This window comes from Microcebus murinus, chromosome 3 (assembly GCF_040939455.1).
Source record: "Microcebus murinus isolate Inina chromosome 3, M.murinus_Inina_mat1.0, whole genome shotgun sequence".
Classification (NCBI taxonomy): domain Eukaryota; kingdom Metazoa; phylum Chordata; class Mammalia; order Primates; family Cheirogaleidae; genus Microcebus; species Microcebus murinus.
In genome coordinates, this window is record NC_134106.1 from 51,173,614 (window position 1) to 51,194,901 (window position 21,288).

At 37.2% G+C, this 21,288-nt stretch overlaps 1 protein-coding gene across 4 annotated transcripts in view; it reads left to right on the forward strand.

The window, feature by feature from the left end:
• The window catches only part of COMMD1 (copper metabolism domain containing 1), a 137,812-nt gene that overhangs the window by 87,242 nt on the left and 29,282 nt on the right, over nucleotides 1–21,288 (forward strand). The window contains exon 3 of one of the 4 annotated variants that reach the window (XM_012764876.2): nucleotides 239–314. The exons of the other annotated variants lie outside the window; for them this stretch is intronic. Coding sequence (XP_012620330.1) covers nucleotides 239–314 — 76 coding nt within the window. The remainder of the gene's footprint in view (nucleotides 1–238; nucleotides 315–21,288) is intronic. 4 annotated transcript variants of the gene reach the window in all.

Consider the following 21,288-nt stretch of genomic DNA (forward strand, 5'->3'; position numbering starts at 1 on the left):
AATCTCTAGTATGAATGTCTGCCACCCCAAGGAAGTTACTAGTATTTTGTATATATTTTTTCAGTTATTTTATCCTAAGAGCCTTTAAAAAATATTCTTGAACACAGTGTGTGCATTATATAGTTTTATATTTGTTTTTGTTGGGAAAAAGAAGAAAAAAAGTCCCCTTCTTAATTTTTTGTCACTTGTCTTCTTTACTGCTATGTTTTGTTGTTCAGCTTTGAATAATTCATTTCAGGAAAGAATTTTTCACTTAAGAAGAGGTCTGCTCAGAGGGATCAGGAGCACATGCCTTGCTGTAGAGACTTCATTTTGTAAGCTGACACGTCATGTGGTAGAAGATAAAAATACATTTCTCATCATTGGGAAAGACTAAAATGAGAAAAGACTATCTCTTTAAATTTGATTTTGTTTCTCCTTGAAGATATATGACTAATGTTCTGGAATTCGACCTAGTCAAGGAATATGCCATTGCTATTCGAAATTGAACTCTTTTTATCTTAAAGAAATACCTTTTTTCCTTAAAACCGAAAGCTTGGTGTCAAATGTGGGATTAAAGTATAAGTGTACCTTGTTCTATGCAGTTACTCAAAATCTATGAGTTAAATATTTGTTATCATGAATTTTATTTTCCATTTACTTATTAGTTCAAAAGTGCCCTCTAATAAGATTATAAAGAAATCTCTAGATTGTTAGAGAAAATTACCCTTTGCCCTTATTATTTATCTTATTACTTGCTCATGTTAGATAGGCTCAGTATATCTCATGATAGGTTTCTAGATTAACAAGCCATTTTATACTCTGGAGATTTTTTTAATTGTTTTAAAAGTCCATTTAACTTATAAGCCATCACAGATCTCTAAGGTTTCAGTAAACCATATACACTTCTATAATCTCAACTCAATTTATAGAAAGCATCTCTTTTTGAAAAATTGTAGTAATTTATATAGAGTTGTGAGAAATTTTATTGCTGTGCTGAAAACTTTAACATTTTTTTCATATGTGCATTTTGATTGTCAATCTAAAAAGTTGGTGACTTGTAACAAACTTTCTTCTATTCATCTTTGGTCTTTGTCTTCTATGATACTTTAATCTTTCAAGCCTCTTGATAGTGTCTTTAAACTGACAGATTTCTGAGAGTGATTATATAATGTATCCCATTGGTTAATTAGCCCTGTTACACGGTTGAGTGATTGTTTTATGGACTTATTTAGGTCTGATTCTTTTAGGAGTGGATTTTTAAGTTTTCTATGCTTATATCATAATTGGTTGGGCCTCCTGGAATTGATTGAAAGCAACACTGTAAATAGTCCAAAGGTTTTAAAAGCCATATGATCAGTAAAATATGTTAATGGTTAATAAGCTCATGTACTCTGTCAAGTTATCAATGCGATTAAACTTCATAGCAACTATTAGCATTCTGTAAATATGCCAAAAACTTAGCTCATTTGCTAAGCTAAATTCACTCTTTATACAAACAACCCTTTGGATCTGCCACAATATATTGGAGAAATAGTAATAAAAAATCCTTCATCTCCTTTCCCAGAAGAAGACTCAGTGGGACGATTCTGCAGCTCACTCAAAAGGAATCTCTTAAACCTCCTATTTTTCCTTACCTATATGATCAGTTGGGATTAAGTTCACCTACCAGTAATAGAGAGCCAAATTAACAAAGGCTTTACAAGAAGTTTATTTCTTTTTACATAAAAGTCCAGAGATAGGTTGTGTTCCACACATCTTCAGAGACCCAGCCTTTTCCATCAGATTACTCCATTGTCCTTTGAGTGCTGTCCTTGTCCTCATTGTCTAAGAAGCCTTTATATCCACATCTAGGTAATAGAATACAGGAAGGGTCAAAGAACAAAGGGGCAAAAAAGTACATATCTCTTGTCCTTTAAGGAAGATTACTTGAAACTACCACAATAATTTTTCCACTTATAACCCATTGATTAGAACTTAGTCACATGGGCATATCTAGTTGCAGGGGAGGGAGGGACATGTTTTTATTTTGAAGAGTTACAAGTCCAATTTTTACTATGGAAGAAAGGAAGTGGATATTGAGGAACAAAAGGCATATTCACCATATTTACTATTTTATCCACTGTCATTGAGCACAAACACAATGAGTGAGATGTGCAGTGTTTGGGGGATGGTCACGCTTGAGGCTCTGACTTGAGGGGGGAGGTGGGCCATGGGCAATATACGTCAGTTTTTACATAGGGTCCTTAGGATATTATTAAAAACTTTGGTGAGGGTAGACTAAGGGAAAAAAATAGAACTGACGTGAGCTATGTGTCAGCATATTTACATAATTTCTCTTCTCCTTTTGAATTTGTGTATTTCACTACAGAGTTTATTTTCTCTCTGATCACTACAGTTTCTTTATCATTTGGGCCAAAGGGACAGCTGACTAGCATTCAGGTTTATGGAAGATTCGTATAGTCTTCAAGGAATCCTGGGCATAAAACCTTGGCTGATTAGAAAGTATCATTCTCAATGCTTTTTATAATTCTGATGCTTATCTCACCTCCTTAGAAAGGTGAGGATGCCTACCTCACCTCCTGAATTCATCAGAGTGTTAAAATATGAGTCACAAAATAATGAGAGGCATATGAGTGTGGGAGCAGTTACATAGAAAAAAAAAGACAGAAATAGGGTGTTAATAAAAAAGTTTCCCTAGTAATGCAGGGCATTTAAGGCAGGATACTATGCATAGAAACAGAACTTTAAGAAGTTGAGATCCCTGGAAAAGAAATGAAGACCAATACCAGCTAATGGGAAATAATTCGCTCTCATATTTTTTAGAGGTACTTATCTTGATTTATTTTCCTTTTGGTGTCAAATTTTTATTAATAGAGTTTTGTGCAATGAGAAACAAAATAGGGTGATACTTCTACCTTGCTTTCTCAGGAGATGAGAGAAATAATATTCTCAACTTTTAATGGTCTGTGTGCACTTTTGAAACTAATAAGCTGAATCTAAGGTTAGGACTGTGAGAAAAAAGAATAGAGGGCCAATTCCTCCTTCTGAGGTGTCCAAATGAGCTCAGTGAATTCCTGTAGGATTGACTGGGCTCAGCAGTGGGATTTTAGGGATGCCTGAAATGGTTAGATCAGCTGTAATACAGTTCAGCAGGGCATCTGCAAGGGTCATTGGACATGTCCATGGATATCACATTGATGTCATACCTGTTACCCCAGAGAAGAGGGCTTTTTGTGTATAAAGTATTATGGTTGGTATATTTTTTATGTACATAGGGTGTTTACGTATGGACAAATGTTTCATTTTTATTTTTTATTCTTCATTTTTATTTTTGTCAATTTAAAACGATGGATTAAAATGCCTTGATTTTTTAAAAAAGTAATTTCTCCACTATGTTTTATTAGGAAAATTTTCAAACTTACAGAAAAATTGAAAGAATTATACTATAATGCTTATATACCCAGTGTGTATATGCTATAATTGTTAACATTTTGCTATGTTTGCTTTACCACTACCTCTTCATCCATCCAACTGCCCATCAACTCATCTCATTTTTTGGGTATATTTCAAAAGTAACTTGTAGGCATCAGTGCAATTCTCCCCTCTTCCACTTGCATTTCATTTATTAGATATTTTATTTATTTATTTATTTATTTTAGCATATTATGGGGGTACAAGTGTTAAGGTTACATATATTACCCATGCTCCCCTCCCCCCTCGAGTAAGAGCTTCAAGCGTGTCCATTCCCCAAACGTTGCACATCTTACTCGTTGTGGTTGTATATACCCATCCCCTCCTCCCCCCTCCAACCCTCCTGAGTAATAAATGTTACTCCTATATGTCCACTTAGGTGTTGATCCATTAATACCAATTTGCTGGTGAGTACATGTGGTGCTGGTTTTTCCATTCTTGAGATACTTCACTTAGTAGAATGGGTTCCAACTCTATCCAGGAATATACAAGAGGTGCTATATCACTGTTGTTTCTTAAAGCTGAGTAGTACTCCATGCTATACATATACCACATTTTATTAATCCACTCATGAATTGATGGGCACTTGGGTTGTTTCCACAGCTTTGCAGTTGTGAATTGTGCTGCAATAAACATTCGAGTGCAGGTGTCGTTTTCATAAAGTGACTTTTGATCTTTTGGGTAGATGCCCAATAGTGGAATTGCTGGATCAAATGGTAGATCTACTTGTATTGCTTTGAGGTATCTCCATATTGCTTTCCACAGAGGTTGAACTAGTTTGCAGTCCCACCAGCAGTGTAGGAGTGTTCTTCTCTCTCCGCATCCACACCAGCATTTGTTGTTTGGGGACTTTTTTTTTTTTTTTTTTGAGACATAGTCTCACTTTGTTGCCCAGGCTAGAGTGAGTGCCGTGGCATCAGCCTAACTCACAGCAACCTCAAACTCCTGGGCTAAAGCAATCCTACTGCCTCAGCCTCCCGAGTAGCTGGGACTACAGGCATGTGCCACCATGCCCGGCTAATTTTTTTTTCTATATGTATTAGTTGGCCAATTAATTTCTTTCTATTTATAGTAGAGACGGGGTCTCGCTCTTTCTCAGGCTGGTTTCCAACTCCTGACCTCGAGCAATCCGCCCACCTTGGCCAGAGTGCTAGGATTACAGGCGTGAGCCACCTCGCCAGGCCTGTTTGGGGACTTTTTGATAAAGGCCATTCTCACTGGAGTTAAGTGATATCTCATTGTAGTTTTGATTTGCATTTCCCTGATGACTAGAGACATTGACCAATTTTTCATGTTTGTTGGCCATTATTCTGTCTTCTTTTGAGAAGTTTCTGTTCATGTCCTTTGCCCATTTTTTGATGGGGTTGTTTGGTTTTTTCTTGCTGATTTTCCTGAGTTCTAAATAGATTCTAGTTATCAGCTCTTTATCAGATGTGTAGCATTTTATTTTGAAGGTAAAATTTGCATACAGTAACATGCTTAAATCATGACTCATCTCATGTGTTTTGAAAAATGCATACGTTTGCATAACCAAATCCCATGTCAAGATATAGAATATTTCCATCACCCCAATAGTTCTGTCATGCCTCTTTCCAGTCTCAGCTCCTAAAAGCAATCACTGTTGTGATTTTTAAAAAATCATAGATTTGGCCGGGCGCGGTGGCTCACGCTTGTAATCCTAGCACTCTGGGAGGCCGAGGCGGGCGGATTGCTCAAGGTCAGGAGTTCAAAACCAGCCTGAGCGAGACCCCGTCTCTACTATAAAAATAGAAAGAAATCAATTGGCCAACTAATATATATATATAAAAAATTAGCCGGGCGTGGTGGCTCATGCCTGTAGTCCCAGCAACTCGGGAGGCTGAGGCAGTAGGATTGCTTGAGCCCAGGAGTTTGAGGTTGCTGTGAGCTAGGCTGACGCCACGGCACTCACACTAGCCTAGGCAAGAAAGCGAGACTCTGTCTCAAAAAAAAAAAAAAAAAAAAAAAAAAATCATAGATTAGCTTGCCTAGTGTAGAACTTCACTGAAATAAAATCACAATATATTAAAAAGATTATAAGCCTTGAGCTAATGGGATTATAAACCTTGAGCTATCCAGGAATATGAGGTAGTTTAACATTGTAAGATCACACACATATACATATATACAGAACATATATATGAACAGTATAGTTTTTGGCCATGAGATTTTATATATAAATAGTCCAGGTGAACATCAATAGGAGAATGGATTAATAAGCTATGGTGCATTCACAAATTGGAATGTTACCCAGCAACAAAAAGGAATGAACTACTGATATATGCAATGATATAGATGAATCTCAAAAACATGCTGAGAGCAGCCTTTCACAAAAGAACACATAATGTGATATGTGTAATAACATTCATCAGGCAGGCAGATGGGAGGGGCGAGGAGGGGATGAGTATTCACACCTAATGAATGGGTGCAGTACACACCCTTGAAGCTCTGACTCAGGTGGGGCAAGGGCAATATATATAACCTAAACATTTGTACCCCCATAATATGCTGAAATAAAAAAAAGCCACCTAAAGATTTTTTTGGAGACGAGAATAGAAACAAAGAACTTAAAAAGCAGTGCCTTAGAGTTTCTTTCCTTGGCTATTCTAGATACGAGGGACATAGATATTATTGTTATTTTATATCCATTATTATAATTGGATATAAGGCTGGGCACAGTGTCTCATGCCTGTAATCCCAAAACTTTGGGAGGCCAAGACGAGAGGATACTTGAGGCCAGGAATTTGAGAACAGCCTGAGCAACATTCCAAGACCCTACCTCTAAAAAAATGCAAGCAAACAAACAAAAAAATCATGTATGGTGTGTGCACCTATAGTCCCAGCTACTTGGGAGGCTGACTAAGGCCTCCCAAGGAGGATTGCTGGAGCCCAGGAGTTCCAGGCTGCATTGAGCTATGATTGCATCACTATACTCCAGCTTAGATGACAGAATGAGACCCTGTCTCTCAAAAAAATAAAAATAAAAAAATAAAAAAAAATTTGAAATCAGAAGGCAACACAATATGGGGGAAAACCTGAGTGTGAGTGTCAAGAGACTTAAACTGTAGTCCCAGTTCTTGCATTTACCAAATGTTTTTCAGTGATTCTAAGATTAATTTAACTTTTATTTCCCTTAAAAACTTTAGAGGCCAGTTATGGTGGCTCATACCTGTAATCCCAGCACTTTGGGAGGCCAAGGTGAGAGGATTTCTTAAGGCTAGCAGTTTGAGACCAGCCTGGGCAACATAGTGAGACACCCTGTCTCAAAAAAGCAAAAAAACCCAAAAAACCTTTAGAAACAAATGTCCCTGTTCATTTGTATTTTAATTTTTATCAGTATCTCCATATGGCTTTGCCTAGATGTTCTAGTGTTTTTTTTAAATGTTAGATGCAACTTATGTTAGTATTTGAAACATCCTTTTGAATTTATAGAATTTGAGTTATGAGAAGAGGAAAAGAAAACTAAGCTCAATGAAAAATAAAAGCAGTCCTTAGTTGGAAATAGAGACTACTTCTTGAAGGAGGGAGGTAGAATAGTATGCTAATTGCTTACAGTTTCACTTTTCTAAAATGTGTATATACACACATATTTGAACATTCTCTTAATATCAGGAAGATTTCTCTCTTTATAATTAGCTTGGTTTTTAAAAACTAAATTACTTGATTTTCTTCAAAGGTGAGTAGAAAATATATTGCAGTTTGTTTTTAGACATTTTTCTTGTTTGGTCCTTTGGAGCCAATGAATTTATGAGATTTGTTCTGGTTTTCAAACATTGCTTTTGTGGAGTGCTGTTTATAAAACATCTGCTACTTGTACTGCTGTGTCATCATCATTAGTAGTAGTAAAATAATGCATTGCCCACCAACTGTACTTAATTTACAAGACAGAATAACAAGCCGTACAGACACACCTGTTTAACCAGCTGTTGTTGAGTTACGATGAAACTATTAAACACATCACATCTGGACCATCCCTGGGTAATAAACTTACTCTAATTGAGATCAGCACTTTGAGTTGTTTTTGCATGCACTTGTATAGATCTACTCTAGAACTTTTTGTGTGTTGTGCCATGTGTTTATGAGGGAAAAAAATCTCTAGATACTAGAATGTTTTAGAACCTAATAAATTTCATTTACATGGTGCTTTTCATTTTGCTGTTTTTTTCGATTCTTACAACTCATATTCTATAGACTTAGAAAGATGTTTCAAATACTAACATAATGCCAGATGCCGTGGGTTGCATTTGCAATCCTAGCACTTTGGGAGGATGAGGCGGGAGGATTGCTTGAGCGCAGGAGTCCAAGAGCAGTCTTGGCAACATAGCAAGACCCTACCTCTATAAAAATTGAAAAAATTAGCTGGTGTGGTGACATGTGCCTGTAGTCCCAGCTACTTGGAAGGTTGAGTGGGGAGGATTGCTTGAGCCCAGGAGTTCAAGGCTGCAAGTGAGCAATGATCACGCCACTGAACTCCAGCCTGAGTGATAGAGTGAGACCCCATCTCTTAAAAAAAAAAAGTAAACAGACCTGACCTCTACTCTGAGGGATGATACATTCTGTATCTTCCAAGGCTTTACTCTACTAACATTCTTGAAAAGATAGTTTGGAAGAAAGGCAGTCAGTGCTTCTGCTCACAAAATTTGTAGACATGTGAGAGACCTGTGGGGAATTGTCTCAAAGCCGTCCCTTAAGATTTTCTTTTAAAACATATTACATAGATCAGCATGTACAGGACAAATGAGATGAATGTGTTATTTTCTTTCCTTTTTAAAATATTATTTGGCCAATACCTTGTATCTATATATCACATTTAAAATCCAGTCACATCTGTTTTGGGGTTATCCTCACACTCTGTAAAGTAAATAGAGAAAACAATGTCAGCATTTAACAAATGAGAAATTGAAACACAGTTTCTTAGCTGCATAAATATTCTGATTACCAGTTAAATATTTTTTCTAAGCCTAGTAATCAAAGTCTCCACAATTTTGGCAAATTTCCTGGTCATTCAATCTATTTGAAGCTTGACATAAAAATTAAATTCTTCTTTACAATCATAAACTCAGTTTCACCTCTCAGTTTAGTACTTTCTTAATTTTATTGATATCTGCCCAGCACGTAGGAGGTACTCAACAAATATTTCTTAAATGAATGAAAGAGAAAACAAGGCAGCTTTTCTTATAGTATAGTCAAATTATCAAGTTCCAGAGCACAGTACCATATTCCTTAAAGCAATGTTGCTGTATTTGTGATGCTGATTACTTTTGGGTAAAAGATTTGACCTGCATGTTTGTTAGAATTTTCAATCCACAAATTAACCTAAGAATCTCTTTTGTATAAACTCTAACATCAGTGTGGGCACTTTTAGCATTTTTCTTTACGATCAGAGGCTTGAATTTAGTGATTACATTTTTATTTTAGAAATTCTGGTTGGCTCTTTTCAAATTTGCCTGATCATTTAAAATAACAATATTGTTTTTCATTCTGTATATGATGATTCCATTCTGTGAAGTTCTAGAATGTCTAAATTTTAGTATTTTTTCTGCTTATTCTCACTCATGATAACTTTTTTTCTTCCTGTGTTTTATAATTTTGGATTGAGAGGCCATGTGATCTCTTTGTTATCTTCTTTTATGGTAAGTTGGTTTTTGACTTGTTCACCCTTTTGGTGAGGAGAAAGCTCTCTGAAGGTTGCAGCTTCACACAGGAGTCTCACTTTCCTCTCTGGCCTGAATGGGCCTTAGGCATTGTCTTCTGTTTTGTACAATCAGTAAAATCCACTGACTTTTAGCTCTCCCTTTGTTTTTGGCCCCCTTGCTTTTTATGAGCTTATCCATTTACTTAAAAAGATGTGTGTATTTATTCAACATTTTAAAATGTCTTTTAAGATATATTTTTAGGATATTTTGTCCACCATATTCTCAGAAATTAAAGTCTCCATCTACTTTAACTCAGATAGTATGATTATTCTGCATGAATGGATACAGATATATAATTTAAAGGAACACAGTCAGCCTTTTTGTATCAGTATTTATCCTTGCAAAAATATGCTGTTTTTACCTGCCAACTGGGTGATGAAGCTTGAAATTCCATCAATAGCATGTAGAGATTCAAAATATATGAATGAAAACTAATTATAACTCCAGGCCACTATCACCTAGAAAAGTATGGTAGTGACAGTTTGTATGTACTTACTTTAAAGGGAACCTGGAATTTAATTGTTACTTTCATTTCAAATGCTTTTTCCGGAATAATATCATTTAAATGATGAGGGTATGATGTTTACTATAATTGGTAATTTGTTCTTAGTAAAAGTCTTCTGGGTGAAATTTTTGATAGATTATACCTCAAGGCAAAAATTAACCTAGATGTTTCTCTATAATTTAGAAGAGAAGGTACCATTTAACTGGAAATGGGACCTGATGATTTGAATTATGTTATGCAGTTTAACTTTTAAATTAGAACTTAAAAAGCTATGAAAGTGAAACTTACAAAGAAAGACTTTAAAAAAAAAAAAAAGCTATCAAAGAAGAGTTAAAGAGAGAAAGAAGACTGGGAAGTAGCTAGTCACAATGGAAGAAGTGAATATGTGACAGACCCCAGGTGTGATAATTGAAGTACCCTAGAAGTACATCCAAATTTCCCACTCAGTTTGACTGATTATAAGCATCACATAGGTTTAATTTGAATTAACTAAGGGTGACTTGTCCTCATTTCTTTTTCTTTTTTTTTTTTGAGACAGAGTCTCGCTTTGTTGCCCAGGCTAGAGTGAGTGCCGTGGCATCAGCCTAGCTCACAGTAACCTCAATCTCCTGAGCTCAAGCAATCCTGCTGCCTCAGCCTACCGAGTAGCTGGTACTACAGGCATGCGCCACCATGCCTGGCTAATTTTTTCTCTATATATTAATTGGCCAATTAATTTCTTTCCATTTATAGTAAGACAGGGTCTTGCTCAGGTTGGTTTTGAACTCCTGACCTTGAGCAATCCGCCTGCCTCGGCCTCCCAGAGTGCTAGGATTACAGGCATGCGCCACTGTGTCCAGCCTCCTCATTTCTTTTGAAAGATAAAATTGGAGAGAGGACAACTTGATTCTTGAATTATTTATTTATTTATTTATTTATTATTTATTTATTTATTATTTATTTATTTATTTATATTTATTTATTTATTTATTTATTTATTTATTTATTTATTTATTAATTAATTACAGAGTCAAACTTTTGTTGCCCAGGCTAGAGTGAGTGCCGTGGCGTCAGCCTAGTTCACAGCAACCTCAAACTCCTGGGCTCAAGCGATCCTCCTGCCTCAGCCTCCCGAGTAGCTGGGACTACAGGCATGCACCACCATGCCCGGCTAATTTTTTGTGTATATACTTTTAGTTGGTCAATTAATTTCTTTCTATTTTTAGTAGAGACGGGGTCTCGTTCAGACTGGTTTCGAACTCCCGACCTCGAGGAATCCGCCCGCCTCGGCCTCCCAGAGTGCTAGGATTACAGGCGTGAGCCACCGTGCCCGGCCCGATTCTTGAATTATTTATCATTTCTAATTTCACAGTTATTTCTAGAAGTGACCTATAGAAACTCCCTACCTATACCTTTTTTCTACCACTGTGCTCTAGCTCTTAAGATGATCTTTGTTTAGCATTTAAATATCTATGCTAGATATATTGAATATAGATTGAGGGAGGAAAAAAGGGCAAAATATCTACATGAAAGTGATTATGAAAATGCTTAATCTTCCAGGAAACAATGAGAGGAACTTTTGACTACAGCTGCCTCACTTCTATAATGACTAATCAGGGGTGCAAATCAAGATCACATCTATACAGATTTGATAGGCTATTTGTCATTGTTAAAGGCCTAGGTTCAAGTTTCAATATCAGATGTAGAAAAAAGGATGGAACCTGGTCTTTATGAGTACTTACAATTAGTCTCCTAAATGAAAAATCAGAATAAATCTTCTATTTGTATAGTTTATTCAAGACATTTCCTATCTGTTTTCTCACTTGACCTTCTACATTCTTTTTTTTTTTTTTAGACAAGGTCTCACTCTTTGTCATTCAGTGTGGAGTTCAGTGATGTGGCCACATTTCACTGTAACCTCAAACTCCTGGGCTCAAGTGATCCTCCTGCCTCAGCCTCCCGACTAGCTAGGACTATAGATACACACTACCATACCCAGCTAGTTTGTTTCTTTTTTGTGGAGTCAGGGTCTTGCTATATTGCTCAGGCTGGTCTGGAACTCCTGGGCTCAAGCAATCCTCCCACCTCTACCTCCCAAAGCACTGGGATTACAGGAATGAGCTATCATGCCTGGCATGACCTTCAATAAGTTTTTGTTGTTAGATATCATTTTCCTCATGACCTGTGGAGTTATGTGACTTAGGTGGTAGGGGAGAGAATGTAATATTGTTTTCTCACCCATTGCTAGGTTCATGGCTGACTTTCTATAACAAGACAGATTAATAAGAGAAAAGTATATAACTTTATTTAATATAAGTCTTACTTGACATGGAAGCCTTCAGAAATGAATAGTCAAAGACCCAGGGAAAACTATTTTTTTACATTTAGGTTTGATGAAGAATGGACAGTTGGACAGTTGGATAGAAGAATGATTGGACAAAAAGTAGGTATGATCCATGTTAATAAACTGGAAGGAACTTGGCAAGGCATGTTTGTTAAGATTCTTCTTGGCCACTCTGTGTAACATTCCTTCCCTCTGGGTATAGGGCTGGACACCTGTCATTTGAGGGTCTTTAAGAGAAGTCAGAGAGACTGTTCTGCTTCTCAGTTTTTCTCAGTTTCCTTTAGCTTAAAATACTCAGTATGCCAAGGTGTCATACTTTCAGATATTGTGTTCTGAGCCCTGGCAAGGTCATTGATCGTAGGACTTTTATTAGAATTGATTTCTATTAACTCTTAGTCCCATTTTTTATTTATAGGATGCTGATTACCCTATTACATTACAGTTAATGAAAAAACACACTGACCACAATGTAGTTACCAAATCAAAGCCATTCGGTTTGTGGTCCCAGTTAATTGAAAAATATTAAACACACAGGTCAATATAATGGACTATAGAGTCCAGAATTGGAACCACAGATCAATTCTGTGGGTCTAATCAATTCTGTGGTCAACTGATTTTCAACAAAGGTGATTCTTTAAGGGTAGTCTTTTCAAGAAATTAGACTGGGACAATTAGACATCTGTCTGTGTGGAGAGAATAAAGAACCTTGAGCTATACTTTGAATCACATAAAAAATTGACTCAAAATAGATCATAAAACTCTAAAACCTCTTCTATATATTTTCTCCCAGTTTTTGACTTATTTTTTCATTCTTTTAACAGTGTCTTTTGCTCTGCAAAGAAAAAAACTTAGGAGAAAAGTTTTTGAGATCTTGAGTTAGGCAAAGAATTCTTAGATATAAGATCAAAAAACATGATCCATAAAAGAAAAAAATTAGTAAATAAGACTTCATCAGAATTAAAAACTTCTGGGCTGGGCACAGTGGCTTACACCTGTAATCCTAGCAACTCTGGAGACTGAGGTGGCAGAATTGCTTGAGCCCAGGAGCTCAAGAGAAGTCTGGACAAAATAATGAGACCCTGTCTCTGAAAGTATAAGGAAAAACTAGCCAGGTGTGGCGGCATGCACCTGTAGTCCCAGCTACTCAGGAGGCTGAGGCCGGAAGATCACTTGAGCACAGGTATTTGAAGCTGCAATGAGTCATGATCATACCACTGTTCTCTAGCCTAGGTGATAGAGGGAGACCCTGTCTCTACCAAAAAATTAAAAAATATAAAAACTTCTGCTAGAATTAAAAGTGACTGCTGGAAGTTACTGCAAGGATAGTGGTAACCGTTAAGGGTAAGTAAGATGGGAGAAATCACAGGGGAAGAGGGATGCAGGGGCTTCAAAGACAATGGTATTGTATTAGTTCTTAGACTAGGTGAAAAGATAATAAAGATCTTTTTGGAGAATGGGAATACCACCATCAATCAGTCCAGCTTTATTAAATAGTTTTGTCCAGAGCCATAATATTTGGGATTTGGAAAACTTGGCTTAGCATAACAAAATGCAGATATTTTATATTCTGGCTCTATTTTTACTTTTTCTGATGTTGACATCAAGTTTTAACATGACATTAACTCTATGTGTTTTAGGACTCTGTAGAACAAGGACAGATGTAGATACGGGACATTTGAAGGTTTTTAGTAAGATAACCAAAATGAGTTAACAATCTCATAGGAAATGATATGACAGGAGAAGAGGCTCTCATTGATTAAGGCCAGGTGCTTAATTTTATTGAGAATAAATAATTAGAGTTCCGATAGTATTAGGTGGGAGGTCAATTGAAGGGTAAGGAGTTGATGGGGGTAGTGGGGAGGGGAAGGATCTAAAGTTGAATGAAAACAAGTAATAATACATACTTCTGGGACCTGAAGGACAAATCTTCACTGGTTGTATTACTTGGCTGGCAGGCTTGTGACAGGAAGTTTTCAAGAGGGAATGAATGTTAGTTTTCTATTTTGCTTTTTAAGAAAGAGATAATTTCCAAATTGACTTTGTCTTCTCAATGTAACATTTGACATTTGCTTTGCTAACATTATCATTTGTGGCCTAGATACAGGCTGTTGAATTTATTTATTTAGTTTGTTTGTTTTTTGAGACAGGGTCTTGCTCTGTTGCCCAGGCTAGAATGCAGTGGCATCATCATAGCTTACTACAACCTCAAACTCCTGAATTCAAGCAATCCTTCTGCCTTGATATCCTGAGTAGCTGGGATTACAGGTGTGTACCATCACACCAGCTAATTTTTTAACTTTTTGTAGAGATGGGGGGTCTCTCTATGTTGCCCAGGCTGGTCTAGAACTCCTGGCCTCAAGTGATTCTCCCAACTTGGCCTCCCAAAGTGATAGGATTACAAGTGTGAGCCACTGTGCCCAGCTCTTGAATTTAGACTAATAAGCTAAATTGTTGGCTCCTGATTACTCCTAAGATTAGAGTTTTCTCTGGCATGAACAATTTAGAGCTATCAAAATGTGTTAATAGTGGTAAATCTTAAAGGATATGCTCTTGCAATACTGCAATATTTCAATTCTTATCTATCTCATCATCCAGAGTTAGCACAGACCCCACATGTTAAAGGCACAGTTCCCAATGAAATTATCCTCACTTCAGATGCCTGTTGCAAGTCCAGGGTCCTAGGCCATCTGCACTTCTAACCAGCTTGCTACAAATTTGGGGGATTCCCACAACCCCCCTCAGGTTTGATAATTAGCTAGAACATCTCACAGAACTCAGGAGAGCACTATACAGTTGACTCTTGAACAATATAGATGTGAAATGTGTAGGTCCATTTACACAAAGATTTTTTTTTTTCAACCAAAAGTGAGTCAAAAATACAGTATTCATGGGATATAAAACCCAAGTATATGGAGGGATGACTGTACTTATAATTATAGTATAATTATAAATTACACATATCAGGACCAGCCAAATAAATACATAGGACAAAGTCTTGAAGGGTTCCAAACACAGAGCTTCCATGCAGTCTCCCCTTGGAATCAGGGCATGGCACTCTCCATTATGTCAATGTGTTCATCAACCAGAGAGCTTCACTTAGGATCTGAGTCCAGAGTTTTTATTGGGGTTTCTTTACATAGGCATGATTGAGTGAATTATTAGCATGACTGAACTCAATCTTCAGCCCTCAATCTTCTGTCCCTGTTAGCCATTAAAGCATAGATGGCAAACTGGTGGCTTACATACTTTAGCTGGCAGATGTTTTATTTAGTGTACACATACCTTTTCTTATTTCAATTACATGTCAATGTCTTTAAAAACAACAGAGTTCACATTAATGTGAACTTGCTGACTTCTCTTTTAAAAAAAAAATGAAAAATAAGGCCGGGAGTGGTGGTTCATCCCTGGAATCCCAGTGCTTTAGGAGGCGGAGGCAGGAGGGTCACTGGAGGCCAGGAGTTCAAGACCAGCCTGGGCAACATAGCGAGACTCTCGTCTCTAAAAAAGACAGTTCGAGGTTGCAGTGAGCTGTGATCACGCCACTACACTCCAGCCTGAGCAACAGGGCGAGACCTCATTCCTCAAAAAAAAAAAAAAAAAACCTGGGCCTGTGTAGCTATAATTGGCTGAAATAGAATAGTGAATTCTCTCCTATTTATCACAGTTCTCACCTCCACTTCCTTGCTCCTATCCTGCAACTTGATCTTTAAGGAATCTCTGAATTTAAAAAAAAATCTTATCTATAATGTATCACCCTCTGTCCCTTATTTATGCTGTCTCAATTAACTCTGGATATGATCATATGAGGTAAACATTATAACCCCCATTTTGTAGTTAAACAGAATGAATCTAGATAAATGAGTTTCCCAAATGAAGTTCCCAAGCCTTCATAATTCATGAAAGAACTAGAATTTAAGTCTCGGCCAGGCACAGTGGCTCACGCCTAGCACTCTGGGAGGCTGAGGAGGGTGGATCATTTGAGCTCAGGAGTTCGAGACCAGCCTGAGCAAGAGCAAGACCCTGTCTCTACTAAAATTAGAAAGAAATTTAGCTGGACAACTAAAAGTATATAGAAAAAATTAGCCTGGCATGGTGGTGCATGCCTGTAGTCCCAGCTACTTAGGAGGCTGAGGTAGAAGGGCTGCTTAAGCCCAGGAGTTCGAGGTTGCTGTGAGCTAGGCTGATGCCATGGCACTCTAACCCAGGCAACAGAGTAAGACTCTGTCTCAAAAAAAAAAAAAAAAAAAAAAAAAAGGATTTAAGTCTCATTACTGGTCATAGTTCTGCTCACTTAGCCCCAGACATCTGGCTCCCAGTTCATTCTGAGAGCTGCAGCTCACATTTCAGATACTAACAACACATGTTGAAGTATATAGCACACCTTCTTGCTCAGTGTCGTAGCTCAATAAATGCTAATTGAAATAAAAATTAAGAAAATTTATGGACATCTGATTTGTATGAACCATGTGGACACAAGTCAATATAATGATTTGGAAGTCCTAGAGAAAGTTATTTTCCAGCTGAGTTGCTGGAACATCCCAGAGTCTGAGGCCACTCTGGCTGTAAGTTCCTTAGACCTCTTTCTTTGAATGCTTTTTTCATTTTTGCCCACCTAGTCTGCACAGACTTTTTCTTTGAATTCTGTAGGGGGAGGATATGATAATGGGAAGGCAAAAGACCCTGCTATTATAATATCCCCTTCTGTCTTGGCCATTCTGGCTGCATTTGAGAGCTGTGCAGTGGATTTGCCGTCTCCCATTCTCTCTGACTCTAACTGTGGTCCAGACTCTCATCCTTTCCTCAACTGGTCAGTAATTTGCTGAACACTTATACTATGTTCAAAACACTGTGTGGCCGGGCACAGTGGGTCATGCCTGTAATCCTAGCACTCTGGGAGGCCGAGGCAGGCGGATTGCTTGAGATCAGGAGTTCAGAATAAGCCTGAGCAAGAGCGAGACCCCATCTCTACTATAAATAGAAAAAATTTAATTGGCCAACTAATATATATAGAAAAAATTAGCCGGGCATGGTGGCACATGCCTGTAGTCCCAGCTGCTTGGGAGGCTTGAGGCAGGAGGATTGCTTGAGCCCAGGAGTTTGAGGTTGCTGTGAGCTAGGCTGATGCCACAGCACTCACTCTAGCCTGGGCAACAAAGGGAGACTCTGTCTCAAAACAAACAACAACAACAACAAAAAAACACTGTGTAACTGCAATAATCACTCAGACACCTCTGGAGAAAAAGAGCTGTGATGTACATAACTGTAGTCCTTTGTGAAGAAAGTATGATTGCCAGGAAAGTGGACACATAAAGTGCTGAGAGGGACCAAGATGAGGTAAGAGAGGGTGCGGTTGGCATCGGAGAGGGATGCATAAAAGAGGACGTCTTTGGCCCAAGCGTTGAAGAATGGGTAGATTTGAGACAACAGAGATGGTAGAGAGGTCATTTCACGGTGAAAGTGATGAGAACAAAGGAAAGAAACCAGATACTAAGGGCACATACCAAGAAAAACAAGTGGCTTGTTGACCATATCAGGAGTATTTGAAGGGAATAAGATTGGGGTAACTTGGCAGAGTCAGATGGAAGGGCTAGGTATTTTCAGTTGGATGGGTTGGAGTTGATCTGAAAAACCATGTAGAGGATGAAGTGAAGAAGTTAAGTCTTACTCCTGTTTCTATCCCTATATACTTTAGCATAGTGCTTATGAACACAGTGGGTGTTCTATAATGTTTTTTGGTTTTAGTTGGATTTATATAGGTAGGAATGAAAGATTTGACAACTAACTGAATGTAACCACAGGTAGAGGAAAATGTCAAAGAGAACCATGGAATTGAGGTTGGTAACTAGGATATTGATGCTCTTTGGGGAAATAGGAAACACAAGAGTAAAGAGCAAGTTTGCAAGTGAAGATGGCTAATATATTTTATTTTGTTTTGTTTTGTTTTTTTGGCTAATATATTTTGAACTTTTTCTGTGTGGCAGGCACTGTGCTCAGGTTACATACATTATCTTATTTAGATGTCACAGGAAGCCTTTGCTGAAGGAACTACTCTTATTTGCATTTTACAAAGAAGGAAACAGGTTCAGAGAATTTTCGTAATTTACCCATCATCTCACAGCTAATACAGTGGTAGAACTAGGATTGCAGCCCAGGACTATGTAGTGACAGAGTTCCTTTTTTCAGATATGTTAGGTTTAAGATACTAGGAGGATGGCTTAGTGGCCAAGTCTAGCATATAGTTGAAAATACAGGAACTGTGATCAGGAGATAAGTTAGGGTCTAAATTATTAATCTAAAAGTAATCTTCAGAGAGAGTTGTCATAGTGATGTGTTAGTGTGCATTTGCCTGGGGAAGGTATAAGGAAGATAAGATCCAAAGCCAGAAAATTGTGTAACATCTGTTTACTGAATGAGAGGAAGAAGTAAAGATCCTTTTTACCTTTGGAGAATAAAAATAATTTCACATTATTTGTTAAGGGTAATTGTTATTAGGCAAGTTGGATATCATGTTTAAATGCTATCTCATGATACATATTTAATTTGGTTTAATATAGGGAAAAACATAACTCATTGCTTATAATAAAAATACAAATTAATTTTATTTGTTAAGTATACTTGTTAGAGATACTATTCTAAAAGGAGAGAATAGTGATTTTTAAATACAGAGACAACTTCAGGGTTAACCAAATCAATTCCCCCTTTTTATTTTGAGAAGTGATTGATGGAAGGTAAAAGCCCAGTTGAAGGTATTTTAATCTCTCAAATGGGGATTTTCTAGAGTCTGCCTACCAAGCAGAGTTGACATTGTTATAGACATCACAGGCAACTTGCATAGCCTCCCACACACACCTCTATGGTTGTACTTTACTTCATTTATGGATAGCATCTATTTATATTCTCTATCCTCTAGGAAAATTGCAAATTCCAGAACATGGACCTAATCTTATTTCTTTTGTGCTTTTAGTGGGTAGCACAGTGAGTGGATGTGGTAGGTGCTCAGAAAAAAACCACTTTTCCTTCAGACTGCATTCCTGGAGACATCACTTAAAAAGAGATCTTTCCTACACACTGATAATAAGTATAAAAAAATAAATATGTATACAGAAAACCTACTTCACATATAGAATAAATAAATAAAATAAATTTAAAAAGAGATCTTTCCAAGGCAAAGGCAAAATTCTCTCTGCTAATGCCTTTGTCAGACAGCAACAGAAAAACATTGAGTGAACTGGAAATTCACTGAGAAGTCATACATCAAGCTTTTATGCCGCATTTAAATAAATAGGATGTGGCAGAATGTGAAGCATTGAAAAGTAATATCTTTGAGTATAATCCTTCTAGAAGTTCTAAAGTAAACACTACAAAGAGTTCTATTTCCTGGGAAGTGTAAATAGTTGTGCACCTCAGATTTCCTTCTGTAGGAGTAGCTGGCATCCAGTGTGATTTCCTCTGGTACCTACCTATGATATAAATCATATAAAGAATATGCTTCCAAAGAATGTCCACAAAAAATGTCAAGATGAAGATGAAGACTAGCCCTGTGCCTGCCTTATTCACTGCACTATCCCTAGTACTCAGTAGAGTGGGCTGAAAATAAGTATGCTTTGAGTAAGTGGATAAGTTGTACCCTTGGTGTTTGTTAACTGCTACCTAAGATGTACATTTGGGTCATGTTGGTCAGAGGAGAAGAGCTAGTGAGAAATACAAAAATATGTAAAACTTTACTATCTTTTTAAAGATATTCCCCAGTTCTACCAATGGTTGTACTCTTTCGCATCATTTTTCTTGCAAATACAAACATAATTACGCTTACCAGGGTTTTGGGGAATGGTTGGATGTTTTTACCAAAATTGAATTATATTTTACATATTACTCACATAAGTTGCTTTACCACTAAATAGATCGTGGACAACTCTCCAACTCAATAGATACAGATATAATGCATTCTTTTTTTTTAACAGCTGCATAATATTTATTCTACATCCTACTCAACTATTCTCTTAATGACATTCAAGATATTTCTAACCTGCTATTTTTATTGGTGTTTTTGCACTACAAACAATCCAGAAAAAAAAAATCCTTGAATATGTGCATATGTGTGTGTGTGTGTGTGTATACACATATCTGCATATAACATTTTTTTTTTTTTTTTTTGAGACAGAGTCTTACTCTGTCAAACAGGCTAGAGTACAGTGGCATTATCATAGTCCATTGCAATCTCAAACTCCTGGGCTTAAGCCATCTCCTGCCCCAGCCTCCTGAGTAGCTGAGACTACAAGCATGTGCCACCATACCCAGCTAATTTTTCCATTTTTTGTAGAGACAGGGTCTTGTTATTGCCCAGGCAGGTCTCAAACTCCTGGGCTCAAGCATTCTTCCTGCCTTCATCTCCCAAAATGCTAGGTTTACAGGCATGAGCCACCTCATCCAGCCTGTATATGACTTTTGACTCCCCTAAAACTTAACAATTAATAGCCTATTATTGACTGGAAGGAATAACAGTCAACCAGTAACAGTCAACCAGTCCATGCATATTTTATATGTTATATGTATTATATGCTATATTCTTACAATAAAGTGAGCTAGAGCAAAGAAAATATTAAGAAAATCATAAGGAAGAGAACATATATTTACTATTCATTAAATGCAAGTGGATCATTGTAAAGGTCTTCATCCTTGTCATATTCTTGTTGAGTAGGCTGAGGAGGAAGAGGAGAAAGAGGAGGGTTAGTCTTATTGTTTCAGAGGTGGCACAGGCAGAAGAAAATCCACATATAAGTGGACCCACACAGTTCAAATCCATGTTGTTCAAGGGTCAGCTGTATTTGGTTTTATGGCATCTCAAAAAGCTTCATTTGATCTTTTCTGTAACTAAGTAAAAATATGCCACCTCAGTGGTTTTCTGTTCTCTGCATGGGAACCATTGTTTTTATAATGTCTTGTCTTACTAGTATTCTTGTAAATGCTTTATATAGGCTCTATAATTGTTATAACTGGCCTTCATCTAGATTAGACCAGTCAAGACTTATATTTAAAGGGTCATTTTTTTTTTTGTAGGCTTTTCCAAACACAGACTTTAAGGAAACCTGAGTAGGAAAAATGACATCAGAGTAATTTCACTGATCATTGATAATTAGGGCCTTTCATCTATGCAGTTAAAAGAGCTATATGAACATTATCTCATAATTCTCAAATGGCCCTCTGAAGTGGGCAGGCAGATACTATTACCCTAATTTACAGAAGTTTGTGGTCTTTAAGAGGTTAGAAATCTCCTTCACATAGAGTTAAAAGCA